The sequence below is a fragment of the Xyrauchen texanus genome, chromosome 5 (assembly GCF_025860055.1).
Source record: "Xyrauchen texanus isolate HMW12.3.18 chromosome 5, RBS_HiC_50CHRs, whole genome shotgun sequence".
In the NCBI taxonomy this organism is placed as follows: Eukaryota; Metazoa; Chordata; class Actinopteri; order Cypriniformes; family Catostomidae; genus Xyrauchen; species Xyrauchen texanus.
Genome location: NC_068280.1, coordinates 12,713,491 through 12,730,942, shown reverse-complemented (window position 1 = coordinate 12,730,942; position 17,452 = coordinate 12,713,491). Strand labels below are relative to the sequence as shown.

Sequence of the window (17,452 nt, the reverse complement as noted above, 5' to 3'; positions counted from 1 at the left end):
TGAATATAATGTCAAATCAAATCAAATCACTTTATTGTCACACTACCATGTACACAAGTGCAACAGTGGGTGAAAGTTTTGTGTGCAGTTCCGAGCAACATAGCAGTCATGACAGTGACGAGACATATACCAATTTACAGTAAACAACATACTTACACAACTCAATTTACATATCAAATGTACACATACTTACAAAACACAATAATTATATACAATGTACAGTAAACAATACACACAATATAGAATACACATACAATAAAATAAAAAATAAAGAGTATATAAAAATATATACAGTAGTTGTATAGAGTTGTATTTGACAGTCCAGTGTGAGATATAAGATTAATAAAGTGCAGTGCTGATTATTGATCATGAGAGATCAAATGTTCAAAAGACTGACTGCTTGGGGGAAGAAGCTGTCATGTAGTCGGCTGGTGCGGGTCCTGATGCTGCGATACCGCCTGCCTGATGGTAGCAGTGAGAGCAGCCAATGGCTCGGGTGGCTGGATCTCTGATGATCGTCCAAGCTTTTTTCACACACCGCCTGTTATATATGTCCTGGAGGGAGGGAAGCTCACCTCTGATGATGTTTCTGGCAGTTCGCACCACCCTTTGCAAGGCTTTGCGGTTGTGGGCGGTGCTATTGCCATACCAGGCGGTGATGCAGCCAGTCAGGATGCTCTCTACAGTGCTGGTGTAGAACCGTGTGAGGATGTGGTGGTTCATTCCAAACTTCCTCAGCCGTCTCAGGAAGAAGAGGCGCTGGTGAGCCTTCTACACAACGGCCTCAGTGTGGACAGACCATGTGAGTTCCTCAGTGATGTGGACACAGAGGAACTTGAAACTGCTGACTCTCTCCACCGGTGCTCCATTAATGGTGATGGGGCTGTGTTCTCTGTCTTTCTTCTTGAAGTCCATCACAAGCTCCTTGGTTCCTCCTTGGGATAAGTTGTGCTCCTGACACCAGCGTGACAGAGTGTGCACCTCCTCTCTGTAGGCTGTTTCATCATTGTCAGTGATCAGACCTACCACCGTCGTATCGTCAGCAAACTTAATGATGGCATTGGAGCTATGTGTTGCCACACAGTCATGTGTGTACAGGGAATACAGGAGTGGGCTGAGAACACAGCACTGCGGGGCTCCAGTGTTGAGGGTCAGTGATGACGAGATGTTGCTGCCCATTCTAACCACCTGGCATCTGCCTGACAGGAAGTCCAGGATCCAGCTGCACAGTGAGCTGTTTAAGCCCAGAGCCCGGGGTTTCTCATCAAGCTTGGAGGGCACTATGGTGTTGAATGCTGAGATGTATAGTTAAAGTCATGGTTTAAAATTATTAAACTAAGTAAGTGTTATGGGTCAGTGTTTAAACATCGATTTTTTTTTTAACTGTAAGATTAATGACCATGTCTTTGAAGTCCATCCTGGATTAACTGCAGAAGTTCACATACAGTAGGTGCAATTGTCCTTGTTAATTGGCTGATGAAGGCTTTTGTTGGAAATTGATAATCTATACATTCCATTTCAAGATCGTTGTCCATCAATAGACCGAGGTGATGCAGGCAGACATCAGGGATGTGAAACGCAGTTCAATCTGGCCGGTAATTTCGGTGAGGTTCAGTGTGATCCATCCTAAATCCAAAGTTCAGACAATGGCATATGAAGTATCCCATGTCTTATGGTTGGATTTGGCATCAGTTAATCCTCTGAAGCCCATCATAATAGACTGAAGTGATGTTTGGCTGGCACCGGCTGCATTTAGTCATCATCATTCAGCGACACGTAGCAGTGAAGTCCAACATGAAGCAAGAATGGTGCTGGATCCAGTCGGTTCTGGTGACCTCAGGATAGCAGTCCTGAGGTTGAGACAGGGAAACAAATTAAATAATATAAGATTAGATGCCATTCAATTTATTAAAGAGATATAAATCATGATCCAGATCATTGTTAGGGAGACTATTCCATAGTTTAGGAGCCAAATGTGAAAAGGATCTTCCTCCTTTTGTGGATTTTGATATTCTAGGAACTACTAACAGGCCAGAATTTTGTGATCGTAATGAACGTGATGGAATATAGCATGGTAGAAGGTCATTTAAGTACTGCAGAGCTAGACCATTCAAAGCTCTGTATGTAGTTAACAGAATTTTAAAATTAATACGGAATTTAACAGGTAGCCAATGTAAAATGGGGCTAATATGATCATATTTCTTGGTTCGCGTTAGCACTCTGGCTGCTGCTTTTTGAACCAATTGAAGTTTATTTATTGATTTTGCTGGACATCATCCCAGTAATGCATTACATCCTCATAAATGACAAACGATTGGCCCAGTTTCCACTTACCGCCACCGCTTTAGGATCGTAAAACTTGGAACAGGTGATGTAACTTGGAAGGATCTGTGTCAGAGGATGGCGATTGGGTGGTTGTCATCTTCAAAAGCAAGAAAAGATTGGAGGAGATTTACTAAAAAACAGGAACATTTCCTCGAATCAAAGATTGGCCCCTCAAAGTCTAAGAAATGAGTCAGCTAGCATGAGTGAGAGTTGGTGTGAAACATGATCTGATCCCAATGGATTAGTGGAATGTTTAGCGGGAGTACAGATGTTCATGGGGAGAAAAACAGATATTTGTGAGGAAAGGAAGTGGGAGGATCTAATACAAAACATGTGGCTGGAGAGAAGAGCAGCACAGCTTGATGCAATTCAGATTACTCAACAGCACTGCAGAGGACAAAAGTATACATTTTAGTGCCTCAGTGGGCTGGACTGTCCAGATGTCCAAAACAGCCCCTTGCTATTGCTTAGTTATCTACATCGCATAAAACCCACAAATACACATGTCAAATATCGAAAACTATGGCGCACTTGAGCTACATAGTATTTTATTCGACCAGTTGTGGTTATAAATTCGTATAGCTGTGCATGCACGTTTAATAAATACGTACAGTCAGATGTCATTTTTATTCAAATAAAGCTCGTCTGACTAAACTTGAATACAGTTTCAGATTTCTTTAAAATTATTTGCAGCAGAGTGGAACTGAACTTATTATGAAGTGATCACGAGGACTCATCAAAAGTTCATGTATGTAAAGGGGGCTGGACTGACAGACTAGAATTGAAATGCGCGCATAGAAATCGCAAGGGTGGGTCTAACTCTTGTATTCCAGAAAGTATTTCAAACGCAGAATTTTTTCTTTGGAATTGTTGAACTCTTAGGGTCGTTCATATCGAACGCGTCCTTGCGCAACAAAAATCTAGAAGCGGGAAACGAAAACAACAGAACGCGGGGGTCTCGAGACGCGTTGAAGTTCTTTTAACTTAACCTGGCGTCTAGAAAACGCTGAAAGACATCGCATTTGTCACCCCAAAGGTTAATTACAAACTTAGCTTACTTTAAGAAGAAGAAAAAAAGGATGTCTTTGACGGTGTCAACGGACCTGTCAGTGACCACTGCTCCAGCCCGGGTAGAGATAAAACTAGAAGACAAACAGAAAGCTCTGCGGCAGAGCTTTGAGAAAGGGGATCCCAAAGTATTCGGGGTGAGTGAACGTCGTCCTAATGTTATGCCTTTATTACCGTTCGTTTGGGAGGCATAATTTCACATTTTTTAATTGTAGGACACATTTGGTGGTCTCTCTTTCATGATTGTTTTTATAATGCTCTGTCATAGTCTAAAAAAAAACAATAATACTAAACAAAAAAGTAATAGCCGCATATAATGTGCAAGTTTCAGGATTATGTTACTATTTCTAGCTCAATTCTTGTTTATCTGCATAAATCTCTTTTATTTTGGGTTCAAAACAAGTTAAGCTCAATCGACAACATTTGTGGACAATAATGTTGATTACCACGAAAAACTATTTGGATTCGTCCCTCCTTTTCTTTAAAAAAGTGAGACACTTACAATTGAAGTGAATGGCGCCAATTTTTTGGATGATTTAAAGACAGAAATGTGAAGCTTATAATTTTATAAAAGCACTAACATGAATTCTTCTATTAAAACCCATGTATTATTTGAGCTATAAATTATATCATCTTTATAGTCACTTTAATGTTTGTTGATATTACATCATGACAAATAAGTTTTGGTTAAAAGTGGCTGTACATAGACTTTACACAGAAAAGGGTAGTCATTTTTATCACACTAAAATCATGTTAACACGCATTTTATTTATGTCTTGTGGCTTTACTTTTAAAACATTTACAGATTGGCCCCATTCTCTTCCATTGTAAGTGCTTCATTGCAACCCAGATGTTTGCTTTTTTTTTTTTAAAGAAAAGGACAAAATTAAATTTTGCAGTAATACATTTTATGCCACAATTGAGTCTAACTTGTATTGAACCCCAAATATTCCTTTAAATGTTATCTTTGCAGGCAGTCCTCCAAAGCCTCCTGGGGCTCTTAAATTCAGGGAACATGGCAACTAACAGTTCAAATGAGAATATAATTTCCTCTTAGTTTATAATTTCATAAGCTTTATAAGCCAATAATATATTATGAAACTCAATTTTTAGTACAAGTTATAAAAACCTTAGCACTACTGCAGTGCTTGAGATGTAAAAATTGTTGGTCAGTTCCTACTGAGTTTGCTCTATCTCTCTCTCTCTCTCTCTCTCTCATGCATGCTGGGAAGTGGGGAGTTAGTGCATGGGAGAGTTAGTTTAGTGTTGGTGAGTAAATTTAAATTGTTTCTCATATCTTTTATTTTTACTTATTTTATTGCTAATTTTGATATCTCAATTTAAAACACATATTGTGCTTGTATTGTTGTTATTTCTCAGCTCGTTTCGAATTTGGAATCATGGCCTCGTGTTTGGGAGGGATGGAGTCTCACCTGAGTCTGGTTGCATCTTCCCTGTCACTCAAACGCAGTGTTAGATGTGTTAGTAATGCGGGCGTTTCGGTTGAGGATGTATTGCTGGATGTAGGAGAAAGAGTGGGACATGGAAATATTATATCGGTATCTCGGCTGAATAAGGCCGTGGTGGTATTCCTGAAAGAAGAGACACTTGTTAATCGATTGGTTGAAAGCGGAATCACGGTAAGTGGGAATTTTGTTCCAGTACCCTGGTTTCTCCCACAACAAAGGTAACGATATCTAATGTTATGCCGTTTATTCCTGACGTGAATTTAGAAATAGAACTTTCTCGCTTTGGGAAGTTCGCAAGTGGCATTAAAATGGTCTCGCTGGGATGTAAGAATGGAGCTTTGAAGCATGTGTTGTCATTTAGATGACAGGTGTATATGTTTCTGACTTCACAGAGTCTAAATGTTTCGTTTAGATGTGTGTTTGATGGGAAGTCGTATATGGTGTGTCCTAGCGCTGGAGAAATGCGTTGTTGTGATTGTGGCTCAGTGGGACACATAAAACAGTTGTGTCCTTTTAGAAGTGAAGAGAGTGAAGCTGGCCGGAGTAATATTTTGGGCGAGAGAACAGAGAATACAGAGAATAATAGGAACTATTAGTGTTGAAGCAAAATTGTTAAATTACGAGGATAGATTGAATTATCGACAAGAAGGTGGTGTCACTGATGCTCAATTGTCTAATAGTGAGAATCAGAATGAAAACAGTTCTGTCAGTGTTCAAATGCACAAAAGTGTGGAGTTGTAAATAGTATGCCTGTTGTAATGGATGAAAGAGTTCTTAGTAAACAGGTGTTGGAGCAAAATGAAGCTGTGGAGGAGATAAGGGTAGTAGGCCAGAAGAACATTGAAAGGATTGAAGCTGCTGATTCCAAGGCTGAAAGTGGAGACGACAAAATGATGATTTTTGTGTGATAGTGGGTGGAGACTGGAATAGTACTACTAATTTCTTATTAGATAGGAATGGAGAAGAGTATCACCCACAGTCGTAAGTAATGCACTTCTTAATTTAACTAAAGAGTTTGAGTTAATGGATGTGTGGAGGGATAGGAATCAGATGATTTAACAGTACACATGGATTAAGACCTGGCCTGTGTTTCTCCCCTGTCATCTGTTCCTGGACTACACTTCCCATAATTCCCTTCTCTCATCTCTGCCAGCTGTCCTTCATTGTCCTCATCTGTGTTTCATTTAGTCATTATCCTTTGTGTATTTAAGCCCTGTTATTTGATCATTCGTTGTCAGTTGTTGCATGTGTTTGACCTCTTGTGTGTTTCCTGTATTTTTCCTGCGTTTGTTATTTTTATTTAGTTTATCTTTCCATTAAAATCAATAGCCACACCTAGATCCAGCTCTCTTGACTTTTTTTCCTAGCGTTACAGTTACCATTATATTATGAAAGTACTAGAGATGCACCGATCGACCGGCCAGGGACCGGAATTAGCCGACTTTCCGCGTGCTCGGCCCGGACTGGGAACCGGCCGGTCAGCCTCACGTCTTAAGGTGCGTACACACTGCCAGCGACTGCAGGTCGCCAGTGGCTGGCGGTGAAGTCGCTAGTGGGTGTTCCCACTACTGGTTGCCTAGTAACGTTTATAAATGACATTCACGGATGCCATTCCATTGCTGTTGACAGCGAATCTCTTTTCTTGCTACTAAAAACAAACATTTTGGAGGGAAAAGACTAAATATAAATGGAATCAGTACATAAAATGCTTTATATCAAAGATGAATGAGAAACAAGGCGTGCTGTTTGCCATAGCGGCTGTTTATCTGCGGCATAAATGCAAATGCCGGTCTGTCTGGGTCCATAAAATCCCTGCGAGCTCAGATACACCTTTCCATGCAGTATTTTTCTTAAAAATGTCCTTGTACGTGGGAAGAGACATATCATAGAGCACTGGAAAATTTCTAACAGCAAGAATTAGCTTTTCATCCATCTTTCCGTTACTGCAGGAGCTGAGAGAGAGAGATCACGTGAGCTCTCCCGTCTTCTCTCCTATTGGCTGTCGCTTCCGTTAGTCGCTCCAAAGTTGAACTTTTCTCAATTTTGTCGCGTTGCTGGATACGCCCACATCTAGCGCCAACGGTCGCGACAGCTCGTGTCGCTGGAAGTCGCTGTGCTCGCATTGAAAATGAATGGTATTGAGTCGCTGTCGCGCGCAATGTCGCTGGCAGTGTGTACGCACCTTTACCGATTCCAAGCCGGTCCGCTTTGTTGCCAGCGGCGCAGGCAATAATGTCACAGCTGCATGTAAACATGTCATTGGCATGGAAGATCTTCACTGTGTGAGTGAAGAATTAATAAAGTTCGAAATGTGTAATAATTCTAAGGCCAAAGTAAACCGTGGGGAACCACCACAATAACTTTCGGATCAACAAACCTAATTAGACATTTATAACACCATCACCCAACTGAAAATGCCCATTTTAAAAAAGAAGCTAAAAAGTGAAAGCGGCTAAAGCTAGCCAGAGCTCAGAGCCAGTCACAAGTCAGCAGCCTCTCCTATCTTTCCTTGGTATGAGCAGTGAAAATACTAAAGCAATTACGAGGACAATTATGGAATTCATGGTCCTGGATGACCAGCCGTTCTCCATAGTTGAGGACAGAGGCTTCAGAAATCTGATAAATTTCCTCGATACAGAGTATGAGGTACTTTCCGACGTCGCCCGAGTTGCCCGAGTTGTTTAATCTCGTGTCATGTCACACACGCAGCCTGTTATCTGTCAACATTTGGGTACACAAATCCGGGAGAGGGGAAGTGGGGTGCTGGATGGTAGAGGCAGGCTAAATACATACAAATTGTGCCGTTGTGATTTAACGTAATTTTTCCCACCGTGTCCGATATTAAAATCAGTGCGACACACATTGCAAAAGGCGTGGGCATTGTCGATATGGCTTTGGGATATGAAATTCAATTCTTCCATCCAGCTGTTGTTAAATTTACATGTATATTTAGTTTTTTTCACCGGAGCACCAGCTCAGTCTTCTCCTCCCCTCTACCAGTGATGCTTGATTTAACATCCTGCGTCTACTGCCTGCGCAGATATCAACAGCGCAAATGGGTTGTAGGTTGCCAGATTGTGGTCATAAATGATTTGTAATTTGTATGATGTGTTGATTGTGTGAGTAGGATGCATTTCATTCAAGAGCTGGCAACTGGACCACCTTGGAATAATATCTTGATTTGATTATTCATATAACGTTGTTTGGGCCATACAAATTACGGGTGTTTTTTTGGGAGAAATAACAAAACGGGAGACTCCCGGGAAAAACGGGAGTGTTGACAGATATGGTTACTAGCCGTTCCCGAAGCAGTGCTCAGTTTTACAACTGATATTTGGACATCTAACGTAAGTTGAGCTTATTGGACACTTCAGTTTTTCAGATCTTTGGAATTGTTTTGCTAGACGAGTAATAAAGAGAAAAAGGTCCATTTATAAAAATAGTGGAAAATGACATCTGTTATATAAAGCAACTTATTTGCAGTTAATTGTTATTTCTACCTCTTTCTAGTCACAGAGCACTTTATTTTGAGAGTTGTTTAAGTGAGAGAAGATCCTGTAACTTAGTGCAGTTTGGGGGAAATTGTAATGTTTAATAATTTATTTTATTATGAAAATAAAATTTAGCATTGAAGAAAGGTAGATTTTGGTTTTATATGTGGTCAATAATAGATCTTAGAAAGAAAATCGGAATCGGAAAAATCGGTATCGGCAGGTCACACTTGCAAAAAAATCGGAAATCAAAATCAGCCAAGAAAATTGCAATCGGTGCATCTCTAGAAAGTACCACATGAAAATTATTATTGGCATTTTAATGCTAAATTATTGCAGGATAACTCTTTCTGTGAGAAATTGTTATTTTTGGGAAATGTGGAAATTGAATAAGAATAATTTTGAACATTTGAGTGGTGGGATGTTTGGAAGACACAGATCAGGTATTTTTGTCTGGAGTATTCTTATAATTCCATGGTCTATATAAAAGGGAAAATAAAACAGTTGGATAAGGATATCATGATATGGAAAACTTGATTAATGTCCTTGAGTCACATCACTTGAGTGATGTCCTCTTTCAGGGCAGCTCTACAGCTTAGTAATTGAGCCTCTTTTATGTAAATTGTGTTATTTTTGTGTTTCTGAAAAGTTTAAATGTTCTTTATCGGCATATGCTGATGATATAACTGTTTTTGTTACTGGGCTTAAACAAATTCAAACACTCTTTAAGAGCATAGATCTGTTTGAAAAAGCTTCTTTTGCAAAAGTAAACTGGGGAAAGGTTTATTATGAGTGAATGGAGAAATGCATGACGGGATACCTCACATTCCAGGAGGTTTGAAGTGGGAAATAGAAGGTATAAAAATCTTAGGGGTTTTCTTGGGTTCAGAGAATTATAGGAAAAGGAATTGGGAAGGTATGATGGATAGAGTGTTAGCTAAGTTGTGTAAATGGAAATGGCTATTACCTGAACTATCCTACAGGGGTAGAGTCTTGGTCATAAATAATTTGGCTTCCTCTATGCTTTGGCACAGACTAAATGTCCTAGAGCCTCCTGATGAACTGATTAGAGATATCCAGAGAAAATTGGTAGATTTATTTTGGTCAGGGCAACACTGGAATCCTAAGCCTGTTTTGTATTTGCCGACTCAAGAAGGAGGACAAGGTCTTTTAGACATCAGAAGTCAGTTTACAAGAAGTACAGTAAAAAGTATTCTGTGTGTGTCAAAATGTCTCATTGGTGTGTTTTAAAGAAAGTCAAGGTTTGGAAGTGGTCAGAAATATTTGGGCCAGACTTCAGAGGATGCTGGAGATCTTTGTACAAGCCTCCTATAGAGAAACGTACAGCAGAGTTACAGTGGAGACTAATTCCTGATATTATAGTTACGAACAGACATGTAGAGCACCTGAATCCAGCAGTAGGTAAAGATTGTCCCTTTTGGAGAATAGAAGAAACTGGATCATTTATTTATTCAATGTGAGAGATTAGGAAGCCGTTTTTTTTATATTTATTTTTTTAGAAAGTTGTTTGAAGACTTTGGTGAAAATCTTTCTTACACATTTGTATTAGTGTTCCGAATATATCTTCCAGGAACGAAGGAAATTGTGTTTATTAAACTATTTGTTGGGATCAACAAAGATAACAATATAGAAAACCAGTGGATCTGTTGATGCAGAAAAGGTTCTGAAAGGGTTGGTTACTGCTCAAATTAAAATTGAGATTTCATATTTTAAAATGGTTTATAACGTATTAGATTTTGCAACTATTTGGGCTGTGGGAAATGTTTTGTGTGAAATTGGAGATGATGAAGTGATGATTTTACATTTTTAAAGTAGAGAAAGGTTTTTAAAATGTTTAATTGTTTATATCTTGTTAATTTAGGGTTCTGTTTTAAAGTGTAATATTGATTAAATATTTGTGAAATAATAAAGTTTTGTTAAACCTCTCTCTCTCTCTCTCTCTTTCTCTCTCTCTCTCCCCCTCTCTCCTCTCGCAGGTCTCTCAGGTAGTACTAGGATTACTGATCATATCTTACTCACTACCTCTGCTCTCAGCTGAGACCACAATGATCATCAACTTTGGTGTGCCATGGTGGAGTGGCCTCATGGTAACATAACAATAATACAGTAGGCTGAAACATACAGTTATTGTTTTAAATGTGTTATATAGAGGAATATATTTCCATTCAATACAAGTTGACAGCATTTTTGGCATAATGTTAATTACCATTAAAATAATTTTTAATACATTTTAATTCTTGGGATTGTGATTGCAGGGTTGACGGCATTACGCCATCATGGCAGCAAAGTTGTAAAATTGGCTATAACTTTACACAGAACAAGTTAGTAAGATATTTTATCACACTAAAATAATTTTAACATGCATATTGTTTATGTCTTGTGGCTATACTTTTGAAATAGTGAGTATTTTCATGTTTACGGATTGGCCCGATTCACTTCCATTGTAATCGCCTCACTGTAACACAGATTTAGCCTTTTTTTTAAAGGAGGGGTAAGTAGAATTAAATGTTTGTGGTAATTAATATGTAACAAATGCTGTCAATTGATCTTGACTTGTATTGAACCAGGAATATATATATAAGTATATAAGTATAATAGCTCATAACAACTTCTTCACTTCGATTCAGGATTAAAGAAATAGTAAATTTGGTCATAGGAATATACAGTATATTGTGCATGTCAAGAGTTGAGACCGTCAACTATTAAATTGTTTCTCCGATCACTAAACTCTATTGTGTCCCCTTTTCCGAACAGTTTGTCATTTCAGGTGCAGTTGCAATAGTGTTGGAAAAAAAGCCCAGTACAAAAACAGTGAGTTGACTTGCAAATATTGTTAGAGAATATTACAGATAATGCAGTTCTTGTAATATGATAATATACATTTTCACATGTTGAACATTTAACAAACAGAAGGCACATTCTGTAAAATGATTTCTTTACAATGCAGCACACTTCATTACCAACAAAATTAAATTCAAACACGTCTAACCATCGAGCCTCACTTGCCAGACTGTGTTACTTAAAACTGATGAAAGTTTTCCTGTCTTTAGCTCTGTTTTTGCTTGGCAGTCTCTTTTGTGGCCATAATCATCTCAGTTATTGCACTTGTCGTGTACTACATCGACATTGCAGACCAAATGACAATCACATGCGATGATGAAACCAACCAATTGTGTATGCGCCAGTATTACGCCAGAGTATGTATCTCATAACTTATCTCATATGTGAGAGTTTTATTATTATATGATTATTATATTAAGAATACAAGGACAATTAAACCATTCCAGGGAAAACTGTATGATGACCAATAAGGACTCTTTCTTTAAATCAGCATTTCTGCAAAGGAGTGAAGATAATCATCTCAATGATCATTTTGGTCCAGACAGGAATGTCTTGTGCTTTCACATTTCTGTTGTATGACCACAGGAAGAACTTTACAGATTACTTGGTAAGAGAAAATATTAGTATATTTTATTGTTTTAAAAGTATTTTGTCATAGACCACGTTATTTTTTAACATCATGTAACATCAATTTTGCATTGTCTATCATTCATTTTTGTATTCTTGCTCTATGTGCTTTACTCTCGCTTAAGAAGAAAAGAAAAGCTTTACTCCTAATTGGATTTGTTCATAGTTTATTAGTGTTTTGGAAAAGTGAGCATGAAGACCTATATTCTTTGCAGTACTTGCACTCAAACAGTAAAAAAAAAAAAATCATATAGAAACAATACAGCTCACCCAAAAAGGCTGTTAAAAATTCATTTTTTTCCTTTTCATTGATGGTGACTTGCTTAAATTGATTGAAGGTAGCCCTCTGTTATTTTCCAGACTTTACTGATGCTCAATAATATAGATTTCTTTCTTTCTCTTTCAGGCGGTGAATGAATGATATCCTGCTAAATCTCCAAGTATAACATCAGAGATATTTCATTTAAGATTGCTTGCAAGCTGTTCACTTAGTTAGCACTGTTTTGCCTGTATATGCTTAAATGTGTTTTAAGGTCCAATTTTACACGTTAAAGGAATATTTTAGGTTCAATGCATATAAATGGACAGCATTTGTGGCATGAAGTTGATTACCACAAACATTTATTTCAACTCATCACTCCTATTCTAAAAAAAAAAAAAGGAAGAAAGAGAGGGTTACTGTGAGGCAATGGAAGTAAATGGGGCCAATCCGTAAACGTTAAAATACTCACTGTTTTAAAAGTCATATACAATTGATTGTGTTAACATGATTTTGGTGTTATAAAATCGCTTATTCCTATCCAATTTTACAACTTTGTTTCCGTGATGGCGTATAGCTGTAAACCCTGTTATCACCCAAAAACTACGGTTGAAACAAATTTACAGCTCAAATAATACATGAATTTTAACAGAATACATAATGTAAATGCTTTCATAAAATTTTAAGCATCATATATCTGATTTTAAATCCTCCAAAAATTGGCCCCATTCACTGCCATTGTAAGTGCCTCCCTGAAACTCAGAGTTTTGCCTTTTTTCTTTATTAAAAAAAATAATAATAATTATAAAAGGAGGGACGAGACAAAATAATTTTTTGTAGTAATCAACATTATGCCACAAATGCTGTGGATTGAGTTTAACTTGAATTGAACCCGGAATATTCGTTTAAGACCTGTTTTACTTCTGTCTTAAATAGTTAATATAACTGTCATTTAAGAGATTGTGCATGCCTCATAACATGTATATTCATTCATTTAAATTTGCTTTTTTATTTTGAATACTTTATTATCCTTATGCTTTGCACAAATATCAGATTTGTGTTTGCTTATCCTGTAAACTGCCGACATTTGTAGGCCTATGTCTCAGTACTATTAAAAGATAAATAAATCAAAAACACCAAATGGTTGACGTCCAAATTAAACCTGTAGTCATGATGCATGAGTTCTTGAACTAATTGAACTTAACAGTGAGGCTCCCGAGACAGTAAAATTTCGTGAACCCAAGATCGATTAGTTTTTTTTTGCCATAGTCAGGTGCTTTCTAATCTATACGCTATCTGCAACGCTTTTCATGCGGAGGTCAAAGCAATGACGTTTGAGGCATTTGAAAGTGCCATAACAGAATTGCTGAAAGATAAAGTTTGGTAAGTGGTCGCTAGTCAGCTGGAAAATGACCAACTTGCACTATGGCGAAGGCATATTGCATTTATCAAATCATGGGGATATACACCATTATGCATGATATGTCATTTTGTACCTGAATAAATTTGCTTTGGCACAACAATCAGTAAACCTCAAATGTAAAAATCTTTGGTAAACAAAAAACACTTGTTTTTAACCTCCAGTCCTTTACCATGTGCTTCTCTTCACATCCAGATAGAAATGATGGATACTTCCTGCTTACAAGGTCATAAGAAAAAATATGTATAGTTGCCTAGATACACAGGGTGGGTCAACTTTCTCACAGGCTCATTTTACCCCACTCTCCTCTATGCTGGAAGTACTAAACGATTTTTAATTGAACTACTCAGTAGTGAAAATAAAATGAAACTGGTGTTAGGTAATAAATAAATAAAGGTCATGTGGAACAGGTGGCTTATTCGTGGTTTCTCAGGTTATGACTCATTGTCACAAATTTGGCTTCCAACCTGCAGAAGTCTCTCCAATGGTAGAGGGAATTTTCCTTATTATTGTCATTCTGAAAGAAAGATTTAAAAAAAATATTTCAAGTATTCTTGCTGAATTGCTCCATGTTTTGTGGATTCTGTCACGAAATGCATCTTTACCTCTACTGCAAAGAGAAAAAAAAGAGGGTGTTGTTTGTCTTGTATATTTTGAAATGCGCTTCTCCTTCTGTATCTGCCTAGCCAATACCCTTCCAACAAGTTACACCAGAGGGAGTGATTTTCATTACTAAGTGGGCACTACTTGATATTACTGCCTACTGGATAATGTCCCTCATCCTGAGGATGGTCCTTGGAGCTGTGCAGGCTCTGTGGCTGCTGAAGATCATCTTTGCAGTTGCAATGTTTGGATTGATTCTCAGTGACAGAGCCTCTACAGAAACTACATCATTGAGGTTAGTGGGTCTGGTCTGTGTGTGTCCACAATTATCCATTTTTATTATTGTTTTGTTTTGGATCAAATATCAGAATTGGAATTCAGAACTCATTTCTGTCATCTTAAATGATTATAAACTGTAACATACGCAGTCACCAAAATGCCATTGCCTTAAAACGTCATACATTTTTTAACTGAATTTCATGGCAAACACAGGAGCCTGGTGTGAAAAAAATGCCGGGAATATGCAAGGCAATGCAAGTTTATTTATATAGTACAAAATGAGAAAGAAAATACAAGATAAAATACATTTTAAAAACAATTAAGAACAAGAAATAAGAAAAAAGTAATAAAGCTTTTTTTTTTTTTTTATAGTAAACATTATTAAAATGAATCAAAAATAAAGAATACAGAAATAAAATGTTTCAGTGCAATCAGCATGTGCAGCACAGTGCTAAGTGAATAAATACACAGCTAAACAGATGTGTTTCAGTCTGGACTATGTGGCTAAAGTTGGAGCACACCTGACCTCTTCTAGAATCTGGTTCCAGCTGCGGGTGGCATAATAGCTAAACACTGTCTCACCTTGCTTTGAGTGAACCCTCTGTATGTCTAACTGACTTGATCCTAATGATCTGAGAGGTCTGTTAGGTTTATATTCAACAAGCATATCTGAAATGTATTTAGGTCCTAGGCCATTGAGTGATTTATAAACAAGTAATAAAACTGGAAGCCAGTGTAAAGACACAAGGACTGGAGTATGCTTAGATTTTTTTGGTTCAGGTGAGAATCCTGGCAGCAGCATTCTGAATGAGCTGCTGGTGTCTAATGGTCTTTTTCGGAAAGGCCGGTGAGGAGTCCATTGCAGTAGTCCACCCTACTGATGATGAATGCATGAACCAGTTTCTCTAAGTATTGACTGGATACAAAAAATCTAATTCTTTCTATATATTTTATAAAATGATTTTAAGGTGATTTAGTAATTGCTTTGATGTGACTACTGAAACTGAGGTCTGACAGCAAAATTACTTACTTGAAAATTTAAGTCAAGGTATGTGTTCTTTTGTTGCCAAATATAATGACCTATAGCTATTTGGTTATTTTTCATAATTTAGCCTAGTGGGAGCATATACAGGTTGAACAGGAGTGGCGCAAGAATTGAGCCTTGTGGGACTCCGCACATCATGGATGTCCACTCAGATTCATAGTTGCCTATGTTCATATAGAAACCCCTCCCATCTAGATATGACCTGAACCAGCTGAGGGCCTTCCCAGAGAGCCCTACCCAGTTTTCCAATCTATCTAGGAGAATGTTGTGGTCAAAAGTGTCAAAGGCATCACTGATATCAAATAATACCAGCACTGATATTTTGCCTGAATAAGTATTTAGCCGAATATCATTAAGTATCTTTATGAGCGCCATCTCTGTGCTGTGATGTCACAGAGTCAATTGAAAAGAAGTAACAGAGGAAAGAGAAAATTCTAAGGTGTAAATTCCAACTGACTGCAGGATTAAACGCATGTCATTCACTTGAAGATATGCTGATTTTACCACCTCCACCTCAATCTATGAGACTTTTCTATTTTTACAATTCATGAGTTTGTATTTGCCTGAATCTGAACGATAATAATCTATAATAATCTAATAATACCCCCAACACTTCAACATAAAATAAATTCTGCTAAATCTCATCATAACAAAACATTGAACACAAAATTGTAATCCTCCTTTATATTCGTCTTGCATAAAAACACATAAAATAACACTTAATTTGAACAATTACTCTCCCTATTGAGTCCCATCCAAAGCATGATGGGAAATGGAAATCACCAGCCCAGTTTCATCAATGCAATCACCACAAAAAGTATTTCTGTATTCCCAATTTAAATGGATTAAGTTAACTTCCATTTTACAAATACAAATTTATAGAATGCAGTGAAATCAAGAAGTGACAAAATGTTCAAGAATTGTGTTGCTTTTGTTAATTTTTCATTTAGTAAATTGTACATGCAGCTAAAATCCTTTGAGTGAACAGTCAACTAAAAAAATAACACATAGCAAGAAAATAGTAATTGGTCTGATTGAGAACCCTAAATTCTGAAATGGTTTCTAGGTTATACTAGCTCCAAAGGTCAAAATATGTTTTGATGGTTTAGTTAAAAAAAAAAAAAAAAAAATCTTTATTCATAATCTATTTAGGGAAGGCTTCGCCCTACAGATCCACAGTTATAATCAATGCTTTACCCCTAATTAAAAATTAGCTATGTATTTATTTACAACATACTAGCAAGGACAACGCATATACTAAAATTGTGTTTCTTTATAATCAAGTGCATGCATTTGGTCCACAGACACATGAGTTTGCAAACTAATATTTCAGTCCAGTCAAACCTAAATACTTTGTAGTCCTAAACAAATTGAGTAGACTCTAATTGAGTAGACTTTCAAAACTTGCTTCACAGTACACTCGCTTTTGTTTTTTGTTTTGTTTTTTTATTGGGGTTGGGACATAAGAATGTTTTTTCTTTCTTTCTTTTTAGCTCTCTACTCTATATATGGTAATTTCCTGTTCTTTTTGTGTAAATCTAACGAGTGAGTGAGTGTTCGTTTGGCTGACAGCCCCTTGACGTTAAGTTGTAGAACTTTAAGTGCCGGTCCAATGGCTTGAAAATCACTGCACACTGGCTCGTCGGGATCTGCTGATGGCTATGCCACGTGACCGGGATTCATTGCTGGAATTCGGTCTGCTGGTTGGATCATTGCAACTTCGGATCCTGGCTGGAGAATAGGTCGGAGTTGACAGGGAGCACGACGAGAACGCTGATCCAATGCTCCCCAATCTAATGGAATCTAGCTTGTATTATAGCAAGTTTAAACTAATTGAAAAATTTCACACAAAAAAGAATTAAATGTGCGAGCAGTTTTTAACACAAAATCGTGTGTGTCTAGTGAGCCGTGGAACTGTTTAAATGAGACTGTGTTGCACACCGATCTATTATCAAGGTAACTTGCTGGCACGTAAAACAAAACTAATATCTTTATTTGAAATAA

General features: G+C 37.5%; 1 protein-coding gene across 1 annotated transcript; it reads left to right on the top strand.

The window, feature by feature from the left end:
- The first annotated feature begins 3,072 nt into the window (after positions 1–3,072).
- Positions 3,073–13,754, top strand: tmem176 (transmembrane protein 176). The gene is made up of 6 exons (XM_052127312.1): positions 3,073–3,530; positions 10,351–10,461; positions 11,129–11,185; positions 11,425–11,571; positions 11,706–11,822; positions 12,249–13,754. Exons 1-6 carry the CDS (start codon positions 3,405–3,407, stop codon positions 12,261–12,263), a joined length of 573 nt encoding a protein of 190 aa, XP_051983272.1. The 5' UTR covers positions 3,073–3,404; the 3' UTR covers positions 12,264–13,754.
- The last annotated feature ends 3,698 nt before the right edge of the window (positions 13,755–17,452 follow it).

Coding starts and splice junctions, on each gene's coding strand:
- tmem176 (XM_052127312.1), top strand. CDS start 3,405: ATGTCTTTGACGGTGTCAACGGACCTGTCAGTGACCACTGCTCCAGCC. Junction 3,531..10,350: donor GGGATCCCAAAGTATTCGGG/GTGAGTGAACGT, acceptor CTCCTCTCGCAG/GTCTCTCAGGTAGTACTAGG. Junction 10,462..11,128: donor CATGGTGGAGTGGCCTCATG/GTAACATAACAA, acceptor TTTTCCGAACAG/TTTGTCATTTCAGGTGCAGT.